The 14,041-nt window shown below is 49.1% G+C and overlaps 4 protein-coding genes across 5 annotated transcripts; 2 read left to right on the top strand and 2 right to left on the bottom strand.

Annotated features, from left to right (window-relative positions):
- The first annotated feature begins 829 nt into the window (after positions 1–829).
- Positions 830–7,330, top strand: LOC9662450 (histone acetyltransferase HAC12). Its single transcript, XM_024664264.1, has 16 exons — positions 830–1,449; positions 1,506–1,617; positions 1,686–2,478; positions 2,536–3,905; positions 3,960–4,256; positions 4,311–4,589; positions 4,640–4,768; positions 4,827–5,030; positions 5,083–5,225; positions 5,294–5,612; positions 5,666–5,805; positions 5,864–5,942; positions 6,005–6,397; positions 6,456–6,673; positions 6,738–7,028; positions 7,099–7,330. Exons 1-15 carry the CDS (start codon positions 1,334–1,336, stop codon positions 6,850–6,852), a joined length of 4,707 nt encoding a protein of 1,568 aa, XP_024520032.1. The 5' UTR covers positions 830–1,333; the 3' UTR covers positions 6,853–7,028; positions 7,099–7,330.
- Positions 7,331–7,491: 161 nt separating this feature from the next.
- LOC9631561 (putative glycerol-3-phosphate transporter 1) lies at positions 7,492–9,940 on the bottom strand. The gene is made up of 3 exons (XM_002990529.2): positions 8,558–9,940; positions 7,937–8,491; positions 7,492–7,832 (listed from the first exon to the last, which is right to left on the bottom strand). Exons 1-3 carry the CDS (start codon positions 9,681–9,683, stop codon positions 7,795–7,797), a joined length of 1,719 nt encoding a protein of 572 aa, XP_002990575.1. The 5' UTR covers positions 9,684–9,940; the 3' UTR covers positions 7,492–7,794.
- A 983-nt stretch (positions 9,941–10,923) lies between these two features.
- On the top strand, positions 10,924–13,260 carry LOC9662451 (inositol 1,3,4-trisphosphate 5/6-kinase 4). 2 transcript variants are annotated; one of them, XM_024664307.1, is made up of 12 exons: positions 10,924–11,080; positions 11,137–11,172; positions 11,220–11,447; positions 11,508–11,576; positions 11,629–11,828; positions 11,882–12,038; positions 12,085–12,198; positions 12,246–12,308; positions 12,364–12,506; positions 12,563–12,698; positions 12,752–13,081; positions 13,160–13,260. In XM_024664307.1, the coding sequence occupies exons 1-11, from the start codon at positions 10,940–10,942 to the stop codon at positions 12,884–12,886; spliced, it is 1,422 nt and encodes a 473-aa protein (XP_024520075.1). In that variant the 5' UTR covers positions 10,924–10,939; the 3' UTR covers positions 12,887–13,081; positions 13,160–13,260. The 2 variants fall into 2 exon arrangements, with proteins under 2 accessions (XP_024520075.1, XP_024520076.1); XM_024664308.1 differs by having other exon boundaries at positions 11,292–11,447.
- LOC9631562 (glucuronoxylan 4-O-methyltransferase 2) lies at positions 12,720–14,023 on the bottom strand. The gene has a single exon (XM_002990530.2). The coding sequence runs from the start codon at positions 13,785–13,787 to the stop codon at positions 12,936–12,938; it is 852 nt and encodes a 283-aa protein (XP_002990576.2). The 5' UTR covers positions 13,788–14,023; the 3' UTR covers positions 12,720–12,935.
- Between the last annotated feature and the right edge of the window lie 18 nt (positions 14,024–14,041).

Consider the following 14,041-nt stretch of genomic DNA (forward strand, 5'->3'; position numbering starts at 1 on the left):
CACAATAAATAAAACTATTTACTGTGCAATACCTTTACTTCTTACATAAGCACCACAAAGCTACATCACAACATGATGCCTCCTTATTTGTACTTTTTCATGCTTAAAGACACATGCTTAACTATGAAATTTATTTACCACTTTCTTACTTTCCAGCCATGCCTAGACCTTCTAAGTCATTGCTGCTTAGCATGTTTAAGATTGGTGAAAGAATAACCTGATAAAGGATTAGAAAGGAATCTAGGAAAGTTAATTGGAGCAAACTATACACTTTCATTGGACATATTCTTAAACACCAAGTACAATTAGCCAAGTAGTCTAAATTGTCTTTTCATCTCACAAATACTCATTCATTTGCTCTTCTCATTTATTATCACTAGCATGCCAGAACAAGCTCTCGAAGTTTTAGAAACGCTGAAGAGTTGAGGCTCAAAGAAGCTTTCAAGGATTTTCCATGAGGAGAACTTCACTTGTTTCAGGTTCTCCAAGAGCTTCAAAGAAAGGGAGTGGGTTGACAGACGATGAGCTTCTATGAGCGAGCAAGCCTAAGCTTCCGAGGATTTTGGAAAATTGGACCAGATGGTGGGCTCAAAGTGACGAAATGGATCGACAGTCATTCTTAAACATAACAGATGTAAAGAGAAGAATGTTTCTAGTTGCCATGCAGACGGCCCGGATGCTGTATCTGCCCGGAATGTGAGGGCCGTTAACGGCCGTGAGATTCTTTCCGTGAGTTTGTCCCACCTGATGAGCGGCCCCGATTGGATATCTAGCCGGAATGTATGGGTGAACTACCCTTACTGTGGAGTATAAGATGGGGGTTTGAAAGGCAATGGTCTTGGAAGTATGCTCCCATAGGCTTCACTTTCTGGATTCTCCTTCCATAATTAGGGTTCCGATTGACAGGGCGTTGCCCGCCACGCCGCGACGCCACGGAATTGGAGCTAGATCGAGGAGTAGGGGTTTGGCAGGGACGCGCTGGGGTTAGGGTTTGTAGGACAGTGAGCTCGTCCCAGAGGCCGAGCACGGAGCCGGTAATCTAATTCGATAGAGGTTTAGGGTTGAGCAGCAGCAGCAGCAGCAGCAGCCGCGATCGAGCACGCTGCCGGCCAGCGCCAGGTTTGAATTGGATTGCATGAGCTGGGGGATGATCGGATTTCGAATTGGGTGCTGGCGGCTTTGGGAGCGGGCCATGGATCCAGGGGCGGAATTTCGGGATTCTAGCTTCTGGATGTGAGGATCCATTGCATTGGGATTGGTCGTTTGATTGGCCGGGAGGAGCATGGACTGGGCTGGGACTTAAGAGAAGCTACATTGGAATTGGCTAAGGAAGATGCAGGCCCAGGCACAGCTATCTGGGCAGTGCATCACTTTGCAGGATAAGACGTCGTTACCTTCGAATCCATGGGGTAACGATTTGGCTTTGCGTAGGAAGGTCATAGAAAAAATGTAAGCGTGTTTTTCACTGTATCTCTTGAACTAACGATTGTGTTTTCGTTTTCCAGAGCACAGATTTTTCAGAAATGTAAACACCAATTGCCTCCAGAGTGGCAGCAGAAAATCCCTGACTTGGTATCGAATGTGGAGCAGGCTTTGTACAATGATGCTACTTCTAAGGTTCTGTGTGATCTTTGCTTTTGTTTGTCTTTTTGCCTTTCGATCTCATGGTTACCTCTGATGAACAGGAAGATTATGCTGACGTGCGAACGTTGGAGCATCGTCTCCAAGTTGCAACTCATCGATTTGTCAACCAGCAGCCGCGAGTAACTTCTATAGAGGATCTCACGAGGTCTTCTGGGACCGCGGTCTCTGTGAACGGTGGAGGTGGCATGGTACCAACTCCAGGCATGGGTGGCAACCTTGTCCCTACTCCTGGTTACTCGAACACCATGGTCCCGGTTGGGGGTCATGGTAATGGTACCGCCAGGGCCAGCTCGACGATGATGCCAACTCCTGGACTTGGCAACAAGATGGGGATCTCTACGAACGGAAGTATGATGCCCACCGGGAATGCAAACATGAACTTCGTCGCCAATGGCGTTCAAACTTCGACAGGGATGTTTGCCAATGGGAACTTGATGCCTAGTGGGATGCCTGTCAACGGTATGAGGATGATTCACGATGGACAACTTGCCTCCAGTACAGGATTTTCAGCTGGGGGAATGCAGATGATGCCGACGCCGGGTCTCAGCATGCCACAGCAGTCGCCCAGTGTGTCGAACTTCCCTAAAGTCAGCGACATCTCGATGGCTTCCGTGCAACCGCAGCAGCTCGCGGCTTCCAATGGTCATATCCTTCGTGCTCACATGAACGGTGCTTCTCAAGTGAAGACAGCAAACGGACTAGCGAATGGTATGGTGATGAACCGTTCTCATCTAGCGAACGGAAACGTTGCAGTGCACGATTACCCGAATCAAGCTCAAGCTCAGTATATGCTACAACAGCAACAGCGTTTGAACCAACAACAACGGATGCAAAGTAAGCTAGCTCTTTCCTGTCCAGCGATGTATTTTTACTGACGAGTTCGTTATGTAGCGCTGAGCTCCGCCGTTTCCAATGGCAGCTATGCCATGAATGCTGCGGACTTGGCTGGACCTGGGGGTAACTTGTATACCCCATCAACAACAGGTGGCCTTGTGAACAATGGAGTTGCTCTAAACGCAATTAATCCTCAACTTGCGAAACCTTCGAGTCAACAGCAAGGGGTGGCGATGAGCTTACAGCAACAGCGAATGCAGCAGCAGCAACAGCATCACCAGAAACAATTGCAGCAACAAATGCAGCAGCTGCAGCAAAGGCAACAAGCCGCACAACAGCAGCAGCCGCAACAGCAAGATCAGGGAACAACGTTCCAGCAACTCTCTGACTTAACCAAGACCTCATTAGACGTCCAGAATGTTGTCCCGGGACCTGTTGTTCAGATGGAGCAGTCGGATCAAAAACCGTCCCCGCAGGTTCAGCAAACATGGCAGGCGCAAGAGAGGGAGGTGAAAAACATCGCCAACGAGAATCATGTCGTGTTCCCGGAGACACAGAAACAGTTACAAACTCCGAATAGTGAGACCTTACAACCGAAGCCGGAGCCGATGAACGAGAGCGTGCAAGTGACCGAGCACCAACAATCACCACAGCCTGCTCCTGCCGTTTTGAAGCAGGAACAAGGAAGTCCGTCGTCTATGGTATCAACTCCAGGAGGAGCGGCTGCCCAGCCTGAAAGCAACGGCTCTGGAACGGGACCCCAGCCAGTGATCAGCAGTACTCGTGCTCAGCAGTACCTCAAGCAGCAGCGCTGGCTACTTTTTCTCCGTCATGCAACGAAATGCTCCGCCGCGGGTGGACAGTGCATATGCAGTCCTCACTGCCAAACTGCTCGCCAGCTGCTAAGTCACATGTCCAAATGCCGGGATCGTGAGTGCCAATATCCGCGGTGCAGTGCCTCGATGAAGTTGCTCACACACCATCAGTCGTGTCGTGACGCTAGATGCCCGGTTTGTGGACCTGTCCGGCAGGCCATCTTAAAGCAAACTCATCCTCCGCCAGCAGACCAGATGGGATCTCCTCCGGGTTCTAAAGATGGTGGCCAGCCACCTTTGAAACGGCCCAAGGTGGCGTCGCCAGACTCTACTACTATGGAGAATGGTGATGGACCCGTCAAGGTCGAGTCGAAAGAGGTTATCAAAGCTGTGAAGGCTGAAGCACCTCATGGTGGTGGCGTCCGGAACGTGAAGCCGGAGCCTGTAGCAAGTGACGTGAAGCATCCCGGGAACGCGATTGTTAAGCACGAGTCTGGTCCAAGGATTGGCAAAGGAGGAAAGCCGAAAATAGTTGGCGTCTCGCTAACAGAGATCTTCACCATTGAGCAAATCAAGCAACATATTGTGAGCTTAAGACAGTGGGTTGGCCAGGTACGTGAGGAATCACTGGAGTTTCTTTCTCGTGCTCATTCATTTTCTTAGCAGAGCAAGTCCAAAGCAGAGAAGAACCAGGCCATGGAACTTCAGGCAAACGAGCACGCTTGTAGATTGTGTGCAGTTGAGAAGCTTTTCTTCGATCCACCACCTATTTATTGCACGAGCTGCGGGATACGAGTGAAGCGAAACGCACTCTACTATACAACAGCGGTTCGTGAAACTCGACACTACTTTTGCATTCCTTGTTACAACGATGTTCGCACGGAGAATGTCGAATTGGAAGGCCTTACGTACGCTAAGTCGTGCTTGGAGAAAAGGAAGCACGACGAAGAGCAAGAAGAGGCGGTAAGCTATGTCGTTTGCAAACGGGATTTCTGTACTCAAGTTTGATTTTCGCAGTGGGTGTGCTGCGACAAGTGTAACTTATGGCAACATCAAACCTGCGCGCTTTTCAATAGCAGGAGGAATGAGGGTGGAGAAGCGGAGTATACTTGTCCCGAGTGCTGCATGGCTGAAATGGAGTCGGGCGAAAGAGATCCACTGCCAGTCTCGGCTGTCCTCGGAGCCAAAGACCTTCCTCGGACGTGGCTAAGCGATCACCTCGAGTCCAGACTCACTCTGAAGCTCAGGCAGGAGCGATCTGAGCGCGCTAGAAAGGAAGGGAAAAGCCATGACGAGGTATGCAGCTCACTGTTTTTACACGAATGTACTCAGATAACTGCGTGAAGGTTCTCGGCGCGGAGGGGCTGGTCGTGAGGGTTGTTTCCTCCGTGGATAAAAGGCTGGAAGTCAAACCCCGGTTTCTAGAAATCTTTCAAGAGGAGGATTACTCTACTGAATTCCCGTATAAATCAAAGGTGAAAGTTATTTTTATATTTGGTAGTGCTTTTTTCTCTGACTGGTTGGAATTTCCAGGCAGTGCTACTTTTTCAAAAGATTGAAGGAGTGGAGGTTTGTCTTTTTGGAATGTACGTTCAAGAGTTTGGAGTGGAGTCTGCGCAACCAAATCAGCGGCGGGTGTATCTTTCTTATTTGGATTCCGTTAAATACTTCAGACCAGCAGAGGTGAAAACACCAAACGGAGAGGCACTAAGAACTTTCGTTTATCATGAATTGCTGGTAAATTTTCTCTCTTCTTACCTTACTTTTTGTAACTTGATATTCCTTGCAGATTGCTTACTTGGAGTATTGTAAAAGGAGAGGTTTTACCAGTTGCTACATTTGGGCGTGTCCGCCTCTGAAGGGCGAGGATTACATTCTTTATTGTCACCCTGAAATTCAGAAGACTCCAAAGTCGGACAAGTTGCGAGAATGGTATGTGGTTTCCATACTATTCTTTCAGTTCATTGACCTTTCCCCCTATCTTTTTGTTATATTCTCAGGTACTTAACGATGCTTAGGAAAGCGTCCAAGGAAAATATTGTTGTCGAGATTACCAATTTCTATGACTTTTTTTTCATATCTCCTGGCGAGTGCAAGGCCAAAGTGACCGCTGCAAGGCTTCCATATTTCGATGGTGATTATTGGCCGGGTGCCGCAGAAGATATGATACTTCAACTACAACAGCAGGATGACGATGATGGATCAAAGCAGCAGAAAAAGGGAAAGATTAAAAAACCGCCAACGAAACGCGCCACAAAGACTGCTGCTCAGGCGGAAATGGCTATCAACGCTTCAAAAGATGCGCAACTCATGCAGAAGGTGGGTTTTTTTTTTCCAATTCCATGAATTTACATCGGGCATTTTCCTTGCAGCTTGGGGAGTCGATAATGCAAATGAAGGAAGATTTTATTATGGTTCATCTACAGCACACTTGTACACACTGTAGAAACTTTATATTGACGGGCTGCCGCTGGGTTTGCCGGCCCTGTAAGAGCTTTCAGCTTTGTGATAGGTAAGAATCTTTCAATTACTTGCTCCGGTAGTTTGGCAACTCCGCTTGCTTTGTGCAGGTGCCATGAAGCAGAGCTAAAACTGGACGAAAGGGAAAGACATCCTGCCAATAGCAAGGAAATGCATTATCTAACTCCGGTGAGTATTCATCCGAGAGAATTGTTGGTTGTGATAATGACACTTGTTTGTGTGCTGTGTAGATCGAAGTTACCGATGTTCCACCAGACACCAAGGATAATGATGACTTAATGGAGAGTGAATTCTTTGACACCAGACACGCGTTCTTGACCCTCTGCCAGGGGAATCACTATCAGTACGACACACTGCGGCGGGCCAAGCACTCGTCTATGATGGTGCTTTACCACTTGCATAATCCTATGGCCCCGGCGTTCGTGGTGACGTGCTGCATTTGCACCCACGACATAGAACCAGGACAAGGCTGGAAGTGCGAGACCTGTACAGAGTACGACGTTTGCAATGGCTGCTATTACAAGGAGGAGACAAGGAAGCATCCTCACAAGCTCGTGCAACATCCATCAGCATCGGAGCGGAATGCTCAGAACAAGGAAGCGAGGCAACAGCGGGTGCAACAGGTTTGTGTGAAATTGAACGTTCTGTCACTGCTCACAACATTTTTATTTCCTTGTCCAGCTTAAGATGATGCAGGAGTTACTCGTTCACGCTTCGAAGTGCTGCACAACACAGTGCCAATATCCAAACTGCGGAGATCTCAAGAGGCTGTTCCGGCACGGAATGACATGCCAAAAGCGAGTTATCGGGAACTGCTTGCACTGCAAGAGGATGTGGAGCTTCATGCAACTACATGCGAGATCTTGCAAGCAAGCGGACTGCCGCGTGCCTCGCTGCAAGTAAGTACCTCTATCCTTTTTCTTCTTTTTGGTTTTCGCACAGAGGCTAACCATCTCTTGGCAGGGACCTGAGAGAACATTCAAGAAGAAACCAGCTCCAAATGGAGTCTCGACGACGAGCGGCGGTGAACGAGATGATGCGGCAACGCACTGCGGAGACTGCTGGCAGGAAGCAATAGAGGCAGCGAGGACTTCTTCCAACACTTTATTCTTTTTTTTCCTTTTTTTTCTGGCATCGGCGGACGGACAGAGTGACTTGACTTCATCGACGTTGTGTTCCAATTTTGACAGTCGTTGGGAAGCAAGCAGTACAAGGAACAACGCTTGCTTTCTTGTGTCTCTTCCCAGAGCAAAGGTAAACTTCTCTTCGATCTTTTTCGTCTAGTGTATCTAACTTTCTTCTTGTGCTTCTTTCCTTTTGCAAGGTTGAAACAAAGCGCAAGTACACGCATCAAACAAACATCCAAAGGAGAGACAAAGATGAGAGAATGAGAGAGTGACAATCAGGACAGCGACACACCAGTGTACATAGAAGTTTTCTTTTTTTCAGTGACTCATCAGAATTCATGTAAAGTTCCATGTAAGTGTGAGAGAGTGAGAGAATTCCTTTGTATTTACTTAAATTATATAGAGGCGAAGATTATTCCACCACCTTTCTTTTTTTGAAAAGTTCTACCTTTAAGCAAACATTGTGATTCTCTTTATTGAGTGACATTGATATGTATCTATCTTTTCTCTTTTCCAAAACTTATTGTCTACTGATTTATCAGAATTCATGTAAAGTTCCATGTCACTGTGCGAGAGAGTGAGAGAATTCCTTTTACTTACTTAAATTATAAATTATATATTGGCGAAGATTAAGCAAATTTCCCTAAAAGGATTGTGATATATATCTACCTTTCTCTTTTCCAAAACTTATTGTCTACTGACAATAACTTCCAAGAAGATTTCCAAGGGACAAACACATCTCAATCGCGCACAAAGAATATTTACACTGGATCATACCTCCCGCAAATATGTATGATCCCATCCTAGAGATTCGAATGATCGATCCTAGGAGACAAAAAAAATAATCGTATCCAGAGCCGCGATAGTGGAGTGGGGCATCATTCCAGAGCCACTCAGCTTTTCCCATTTATGAATGGCTGTGAGAGATCTCCTGTAGACATCCACAAAAAAAATTCCACGGTGAGAAACGAACAACAGCGACTGGAGGATTCGCGTGACCACGAAAAAAGATCACTTTGAATCTGTCCAACGTACCCGAGGAGGATGCGCGAGATGACGAATCTTTTCCAGCCTCCCGGAGCCCCCGGATCTTCTCGGTGGCCTCGTTCACCACCAGTCTCGAGAGCAGCAGCCCCGCCATGAACGCCGATGCCATGAGCATGAGGAAGACGTTGTCCCAGCCTTGCTCCGAGATGTAGCCCGTGAGAAGCGGACCCACGGCCGCTCCAGCCGATCCACACCCGTCGATGATGGCGGTCACAGTGGACAGCGCCCGAGCATCGCCACTCAAGCTGCTGTGCGTCCCCAGGTCCGCGGACACCGCCGTGGTGATGAGCGCGTACGGGCCATTCACCAGCATTCCCAGCGCCAGCATCAGCCCCGCGTTGAGCGGCATGGAGATTGCTCCAAACTCGTGGTAGAAGAAGAGCGCCGGGATCGCGCAGTACGTGAAAGTTGCCGCGGTTATGGCCCGCGCGTTGAGCTTGTCCGAAAGGTGGCCGGCGAGAACACCGCCGAAAACGCCGCCTATGTCGAACAGTATCGAGAGATTCGCGGCTGTCGTGTCGGAGAGGACGACTCCAGCAATTCCTGGAAGATCAAAGAGCAATTGTTTAGAAACACGGAAGCAAAAAAGTGAAAAGAGCATGGACTTACTTGTGTGTCGTATGTAGAACGGTAGCCAGTAGAGAAAAGTGTAAGCAACCAGCTTCGAGAAGAAGAGACAAAACGCGAATGGAGCAACTCCGGGTATCACCCACGCCTCCAAGAACCCGACGGGTTGATCGCGTCCGGGGCTGGAGTTTTTCCTCACCTGGGCCTCTGGATCCTGATCATCTCGATCCGAAACGAGGCTGGAACTCGACGATGATCCAGCCTCATCTTCCTCCTCCTCGTCGCTTGATCCTTGCACGGACGAACTCTCGCCACCGCCGCCATCGTATGGAGATGGCAAATCCACGTCTCGCGGATCCACCACCAGGAACAAGTAGACCATCACGCCACCGACCATGATAAGCAACCCCGGGAGTAGAAACGACCACCCCCAGCCGAATGGAAGAACCGCCGCGCCAACCAGTGATCCAACGATGTTTCCAACCGAGGTGTGAGCGTTCCACACGCCCATGATCAATCCCCGCTTGGATTTCCCACACCAGTTCCCAACGACGGCCACCACCGACGGCCATCCTGTTGCTTGAAAGAGCCCCGCGATCATCTGGACGAAGAGGAAGTAGTAGAGGCTGTGGATGTTCCACCAGTAGCCCAGGCCAAAGAGGCAAACGAAGGCGCCGCTGCCCACCATCCCCATCGTGAGGAAGATCCGCAAGTCGAGCCTGTCGCCGAGATGCCCCGCGAAGAACATCCCCAGCGCGTAGCACGCCAGGAACGCGACGTCGATCTGGCCCAGCCGGGATTTTCCGCCCTCTCCGTTGAATGGAGCCCAGCCGGCGGCTCTGGATTGGAGCCGCGCCGCATTCGAGACATCGCGGGGGACGAAGAGCCAGCTGAGAGGCCTGGCGATGGCGATTTCTCGGACAGCGCTCGCGTTGCCGGCAATCGCGATGGCGGCGATGGAATCGATGGCGTTTATATTGGGATTGCTGGAGCCTGTCTCTGGATCAAGAACGCTCTTGACGATGCTGGGCGGCTTGCGGGAGGCGTGGTAGCAGGCGTAGGCGATGAAGGTGATGACGAGAATGAGGCCCTTGCCCACCCGGAAATTCCTGCCCGCGATCGCTCTCGCCACACGGATCCCCGGTGGAGCGCTCCGGAAGCGATCCATGGATCCCTGGAGCAGAGCCGCGGCCGAAATATCACCCCAGACCCAGAGATTTCGCGAAATTTCTTGGATCAATCGATGAGCCGAGAGCTCGCTCGTCGATATCACCAAAAATCCAGCTCCACAGAGTCAAGAATCCGTGAAACCTGAAACTTACACAAGAAATCTCGCAAACCGGAGCTCCAATCCGTGAGATCGATGCTCCAGCGCCTGCATTACAAGCGCGCTATCGAGGGAAGAAAAGAGAGAAACATAGGAGAAAAACGCAAGAAAGCGTACATTGACCGTCCGATATGTGCCTCCGTTTAAGAAGGCCGGTATATCCGAATCCGTGGGAAGGGATATCCCAGAATTCCAAAAACTTGGCTAGCGGGGTACGAAAGCTCAAACGCGGCCACCTTTGTGGCCATAAATTCCTGCTATGGTGTTGCGACACATCTAGGTTTGAAATTTCGAGCGAATTGACTCTATATGACATGGAAGCGCGGGAAATGGTCCACGCGGGATTTGCCACGTCACAGTTGACGGTATGTGGAAAACAACCTGTTCATAGACGGCCAAATATGTCCGGAATTTCAGACCAGATATGGTTCCTGGAAGGTATAATATGTGATCAATCGATTGAAAAGATTAGGTCAGCTTAAAAGATGGAGATCTCCTCCAAAGTTATGGCTATGGGGCTCATTCTTGTAATAATGGTTGTTTCGGCAAAGGCACGAGGTGGTCCTATGGATTTATTAGCGATGGGACAACAGGTTTCTTCTCCACCGATGGGATCACCATCACCATCGTTTGTATCACCACCTCCACCTTTGTTATCACCGTCACCGTCACCATCACCATCACCACCACCGTCATCACTACCACTATCGCCCACACCACAACCAATGGAGTCACCATCGCCCACACCACAAACAGTAGAGCCACCTCAAATTCTATCGCTACCGTCGGCATCCCCGCCTTCGTCGCCACCGTCACCGTCACCTTCACCTTCACCATCATCGCCATCCAGCCACAAAGGATTGAGCGCTGGACAAAAGGCTGGGATTATCTTTGGAGTGATATTGGGAATTGCGTTAGTGGCTGTTGCTGGCTACATTTACTGGAAGAGAAGAGAGGATTGTAGATTCAGGAGACATTTCAACATTTCAACATCTAAACTTGTATTTTAGGGCCTAGTTGGCAGATTTATAAATTGACACGTTTGCGTTTCTATCTGACGTGTTGCATTGTTCGTTTGAGTTTTAGGGTTCTTGGGCATGGCGCGGCAGGGGTTTACGCGGGCGGTGGTTCTCGACGAGGCGATTGTTTTCCAGCAGTGCGATGAGAATGCAGCTGATTCCCTGCGGCCTGGCGCCGATAAGCTCTTAATCCGGCTCAGTTGTTCGGGATTGTTTGTGGTACAGTGTGTTTTTTGCTTTTTTTCTTACAGAGATTGATCGATCATGCTTGATAGGGACTCTTCTTTCGATCCGATCTATCGGCAAGAAAGGTAATCGGCTGTGTTTTTCCCCATGCGAGAGGTTGATCTTCTTACAGGCTCAGGCTTTGAGAGAGATAGGAGTTTCCAAAGGCCTTCATTTGATTCAAACTTTCTCGGATCAAAACCAGGTTCTTTCAGAGGCTCAGTGCGTGGTCGTGTGCGCCGAAAAGAATTTGGAGGAATTCAAAGCATCGCTTGACAGTAGCTGGAACTTTATAGCTGTTGAAAATTCAACACTTCAACTTGAGTCTCTACCTTTCGCGATCACGAGCTTGATAAAAAAGGTGTGATTGACCTCTGATAAACTCGCAAAGCTCAGCTTTTCTATTTTGTTTTTCTTACAGGAACTTGGAAACAAGATCACTCTCGTTGGTCACTGCATGAACTGGAATAGGGAGAAGGATTTGCTTCAGGTAATAAAGAAGAGCTCTTGTTTTAGAATAATTTGACTTTTTGTTTTTGTAGAGGGGTGCGCTCCCGTTTATGTCAACGTTTGGAATGTCTTTCACTCCATTAGATTTATCGTCTTCCCTGGATCGGCAACTTAGTGTGGTCGATATCGTGTTGAACAAAGCCACAGACGAGATTGTGAGCGTTTCAAAGGTGGTCTCGAACACCAACGAAAAATGGATAAATTTCTCTGACCGATTCAACAAGCTGGAAAGGTACCTTGCTCCTCTTCGTTTATCTATTTGGATTTCTCATTCTGCATACACAGGTATCTGCAAGAACATCCGGACATTCATGTCGTGGATCCTACTAATCGAGTGACACCCCTTATGGATCGTGTCGCTACTCAATCTCTTCTCGAAGAGCTGCCACTCATAGAGGTAGCTGCTGGCGGGGCAATTGTTCGTCCTCCTCGTTGCGTTAAGGTAACTCAAATCTTTAGTTTCTTATTTTCAGTGACAAGATCTACAGGTGACAGGATTTGATGATGCTGCCCTTTTCGACAAGCTGAAGTCTGCGAACTTGGTGGTTCCTACTATTGTTAAGCCGCAAATTGCTTGTGGTGCATCGGAGTCACACACCATGGTTTGTACTTTGATAAGAATAGTGCCTTTATCTTTTTTCCCGGGCAGGCTATTGTTTTCGAGGATCGTGGCTATTCCAACCTTGCTGTGCCTCTTCCAGCAGTTATTCAGGTAAGTCAGGAACTTCATCGGGACTGTGGTCTTACATGCTCCGGTTTTGTAATAGGAATACGTTGATCATCAATCAGTCATCTTCAAATTTTATGTTCTAGGTGAGCAGGTGTTTTACTCAACCAGGAAATCTACTCCGGACGCAGTCGTGCTACGCACGATGATCAACACAGCAGCGCCAATTATTGTGTTTGACAGGTACGCCATACATTTCCTACTTTCCTAGATCCATGAAGCCTAACACCTCTTTTTAGTTTGAAAACTTTACCGACTGGAAGAGCCGTCGATGAGAAAGCGGCAGAATCGGCTCTAGATATCACAGCAATGCGATCAACGGCTGCTGCGCTGAGACGGAAACTCGGACTTACAATCATTGGTTTCGACGTGGTTGTGAGTATGTGCGTAGTGATGTAAGGCTCTCTAAAAAGGATTTCTTTTGTCAGGTACATAGCCACACACGCGACCATGTTATAGTGGACGTGAACTACTTTCCAACATTCAAGGACGTTCCTGACACGGAAGCAGTCCCTGCATTCTGGAAAGCTTTGCAAGAATCGAGAAACACAAGAACTATCTAGCCAGCCACGAAGAAAAGAAGTAATAACCTCGGGAAGAGAAGGAGAGCCCTCAGCAAAAGCTTTTGGAGGAACTTCCGCGCAACTGAGGAGCTAGCCTGAAGTGCCACAGCCTCTTGGTTGGAGCTTCCTCCACGAGATTCGCGCGACACAGAAACTCCTCGCAGTACTGCCTCTCCACCGGCCGCTCCACGTCGTGTACGTATATATCCGTCGTTCCATTCTTCCGGCTCCTGGCCATGACCGACGCACTGAAAATCGCTGCCATTCTTCCAGGTGCCTCGGCAAAGTAGCCTCGGGGAGCGTCCACCATGATCACGTCCCAGTCAACCTCGTACAGCTTCTTGGGAAGATAACTCAGCGCGATCTTGCAAGTCGAGTTCCGGATGGCCTGCACTGGCCGGCACTTTCCATTGCGATTCTTCCTGGCGTGGTCCATGAGTCTCCCGGCATCCATCAACTTGGTGTTGTATCTGACGAGGTAGGCCTCCAGATCTGGATTCTTGCCCGTCACCTGTTTGATCCAATCCTCGGTTTCTTCCAGGAACACCGTGCGGCCACCGTGGTTGAGAGTTTTCCACATGACGCTGTCGAACCCCAGTCCAAAGACGAGAAAGTTGCAAGGGCCCCGTGCCGCGAGAACTCTCACGGTCATCATAATCTCGTCGAAAGTTTGCTGGGGGATTACCTTGCTGGAGACGTAGCGAGCGAGAGCGGTGCCTACCTCGAGCGGGAGTCCGCGATAGCTCTCCGGAAAGGCCGTCTCCTTCAAGTTCTGGAAAGTGGACTGGGTCTCGGGAGTGGTGTCCCGGAGAATGCACAGGCTGAGGAAGAAGACGAGCGGCAAGATAATGGATCCGGCAATCGCCCATTGCTTGGAGGAGATGTACTCGACGAAGCCCATCGCGCCAGAGACGAAAGAAGCAAGAACAAGATGGATGGATGGATCGAGAGAAAACTTGGTACTACTGCTGCTGCTGCTTATGACAAGGACTTGGTCCGTGATAGAAGCAACGATTCTTGGATCTAAATCTGGATCTGGGATGCAGAGCTTAGACACCAAAGAACCATTTTTCGTGGAGGCACGATTGGATCCATCAAGAAATCCCAGAGAGAGAGCCTGTAGGCTTTCACTCTCTTTTCTTTTCTCTTTTCTAT

This window comes from Selaginella moellendorffii, unplaced genomic scaffold (genome assembly GCF_000143415.4).
Source record: "Selaginella moellendorffii unplaced genomic scaffold, v1.0 SELMOscaffold_109, whole genome shotgun sequence".
NCBI lineage: Eukaryota > Viridiplantae > Streptophyta > Lycopodiopsida > Selaginellales > Selaginellaceae > Selaginella > Selaginella moellendorffii.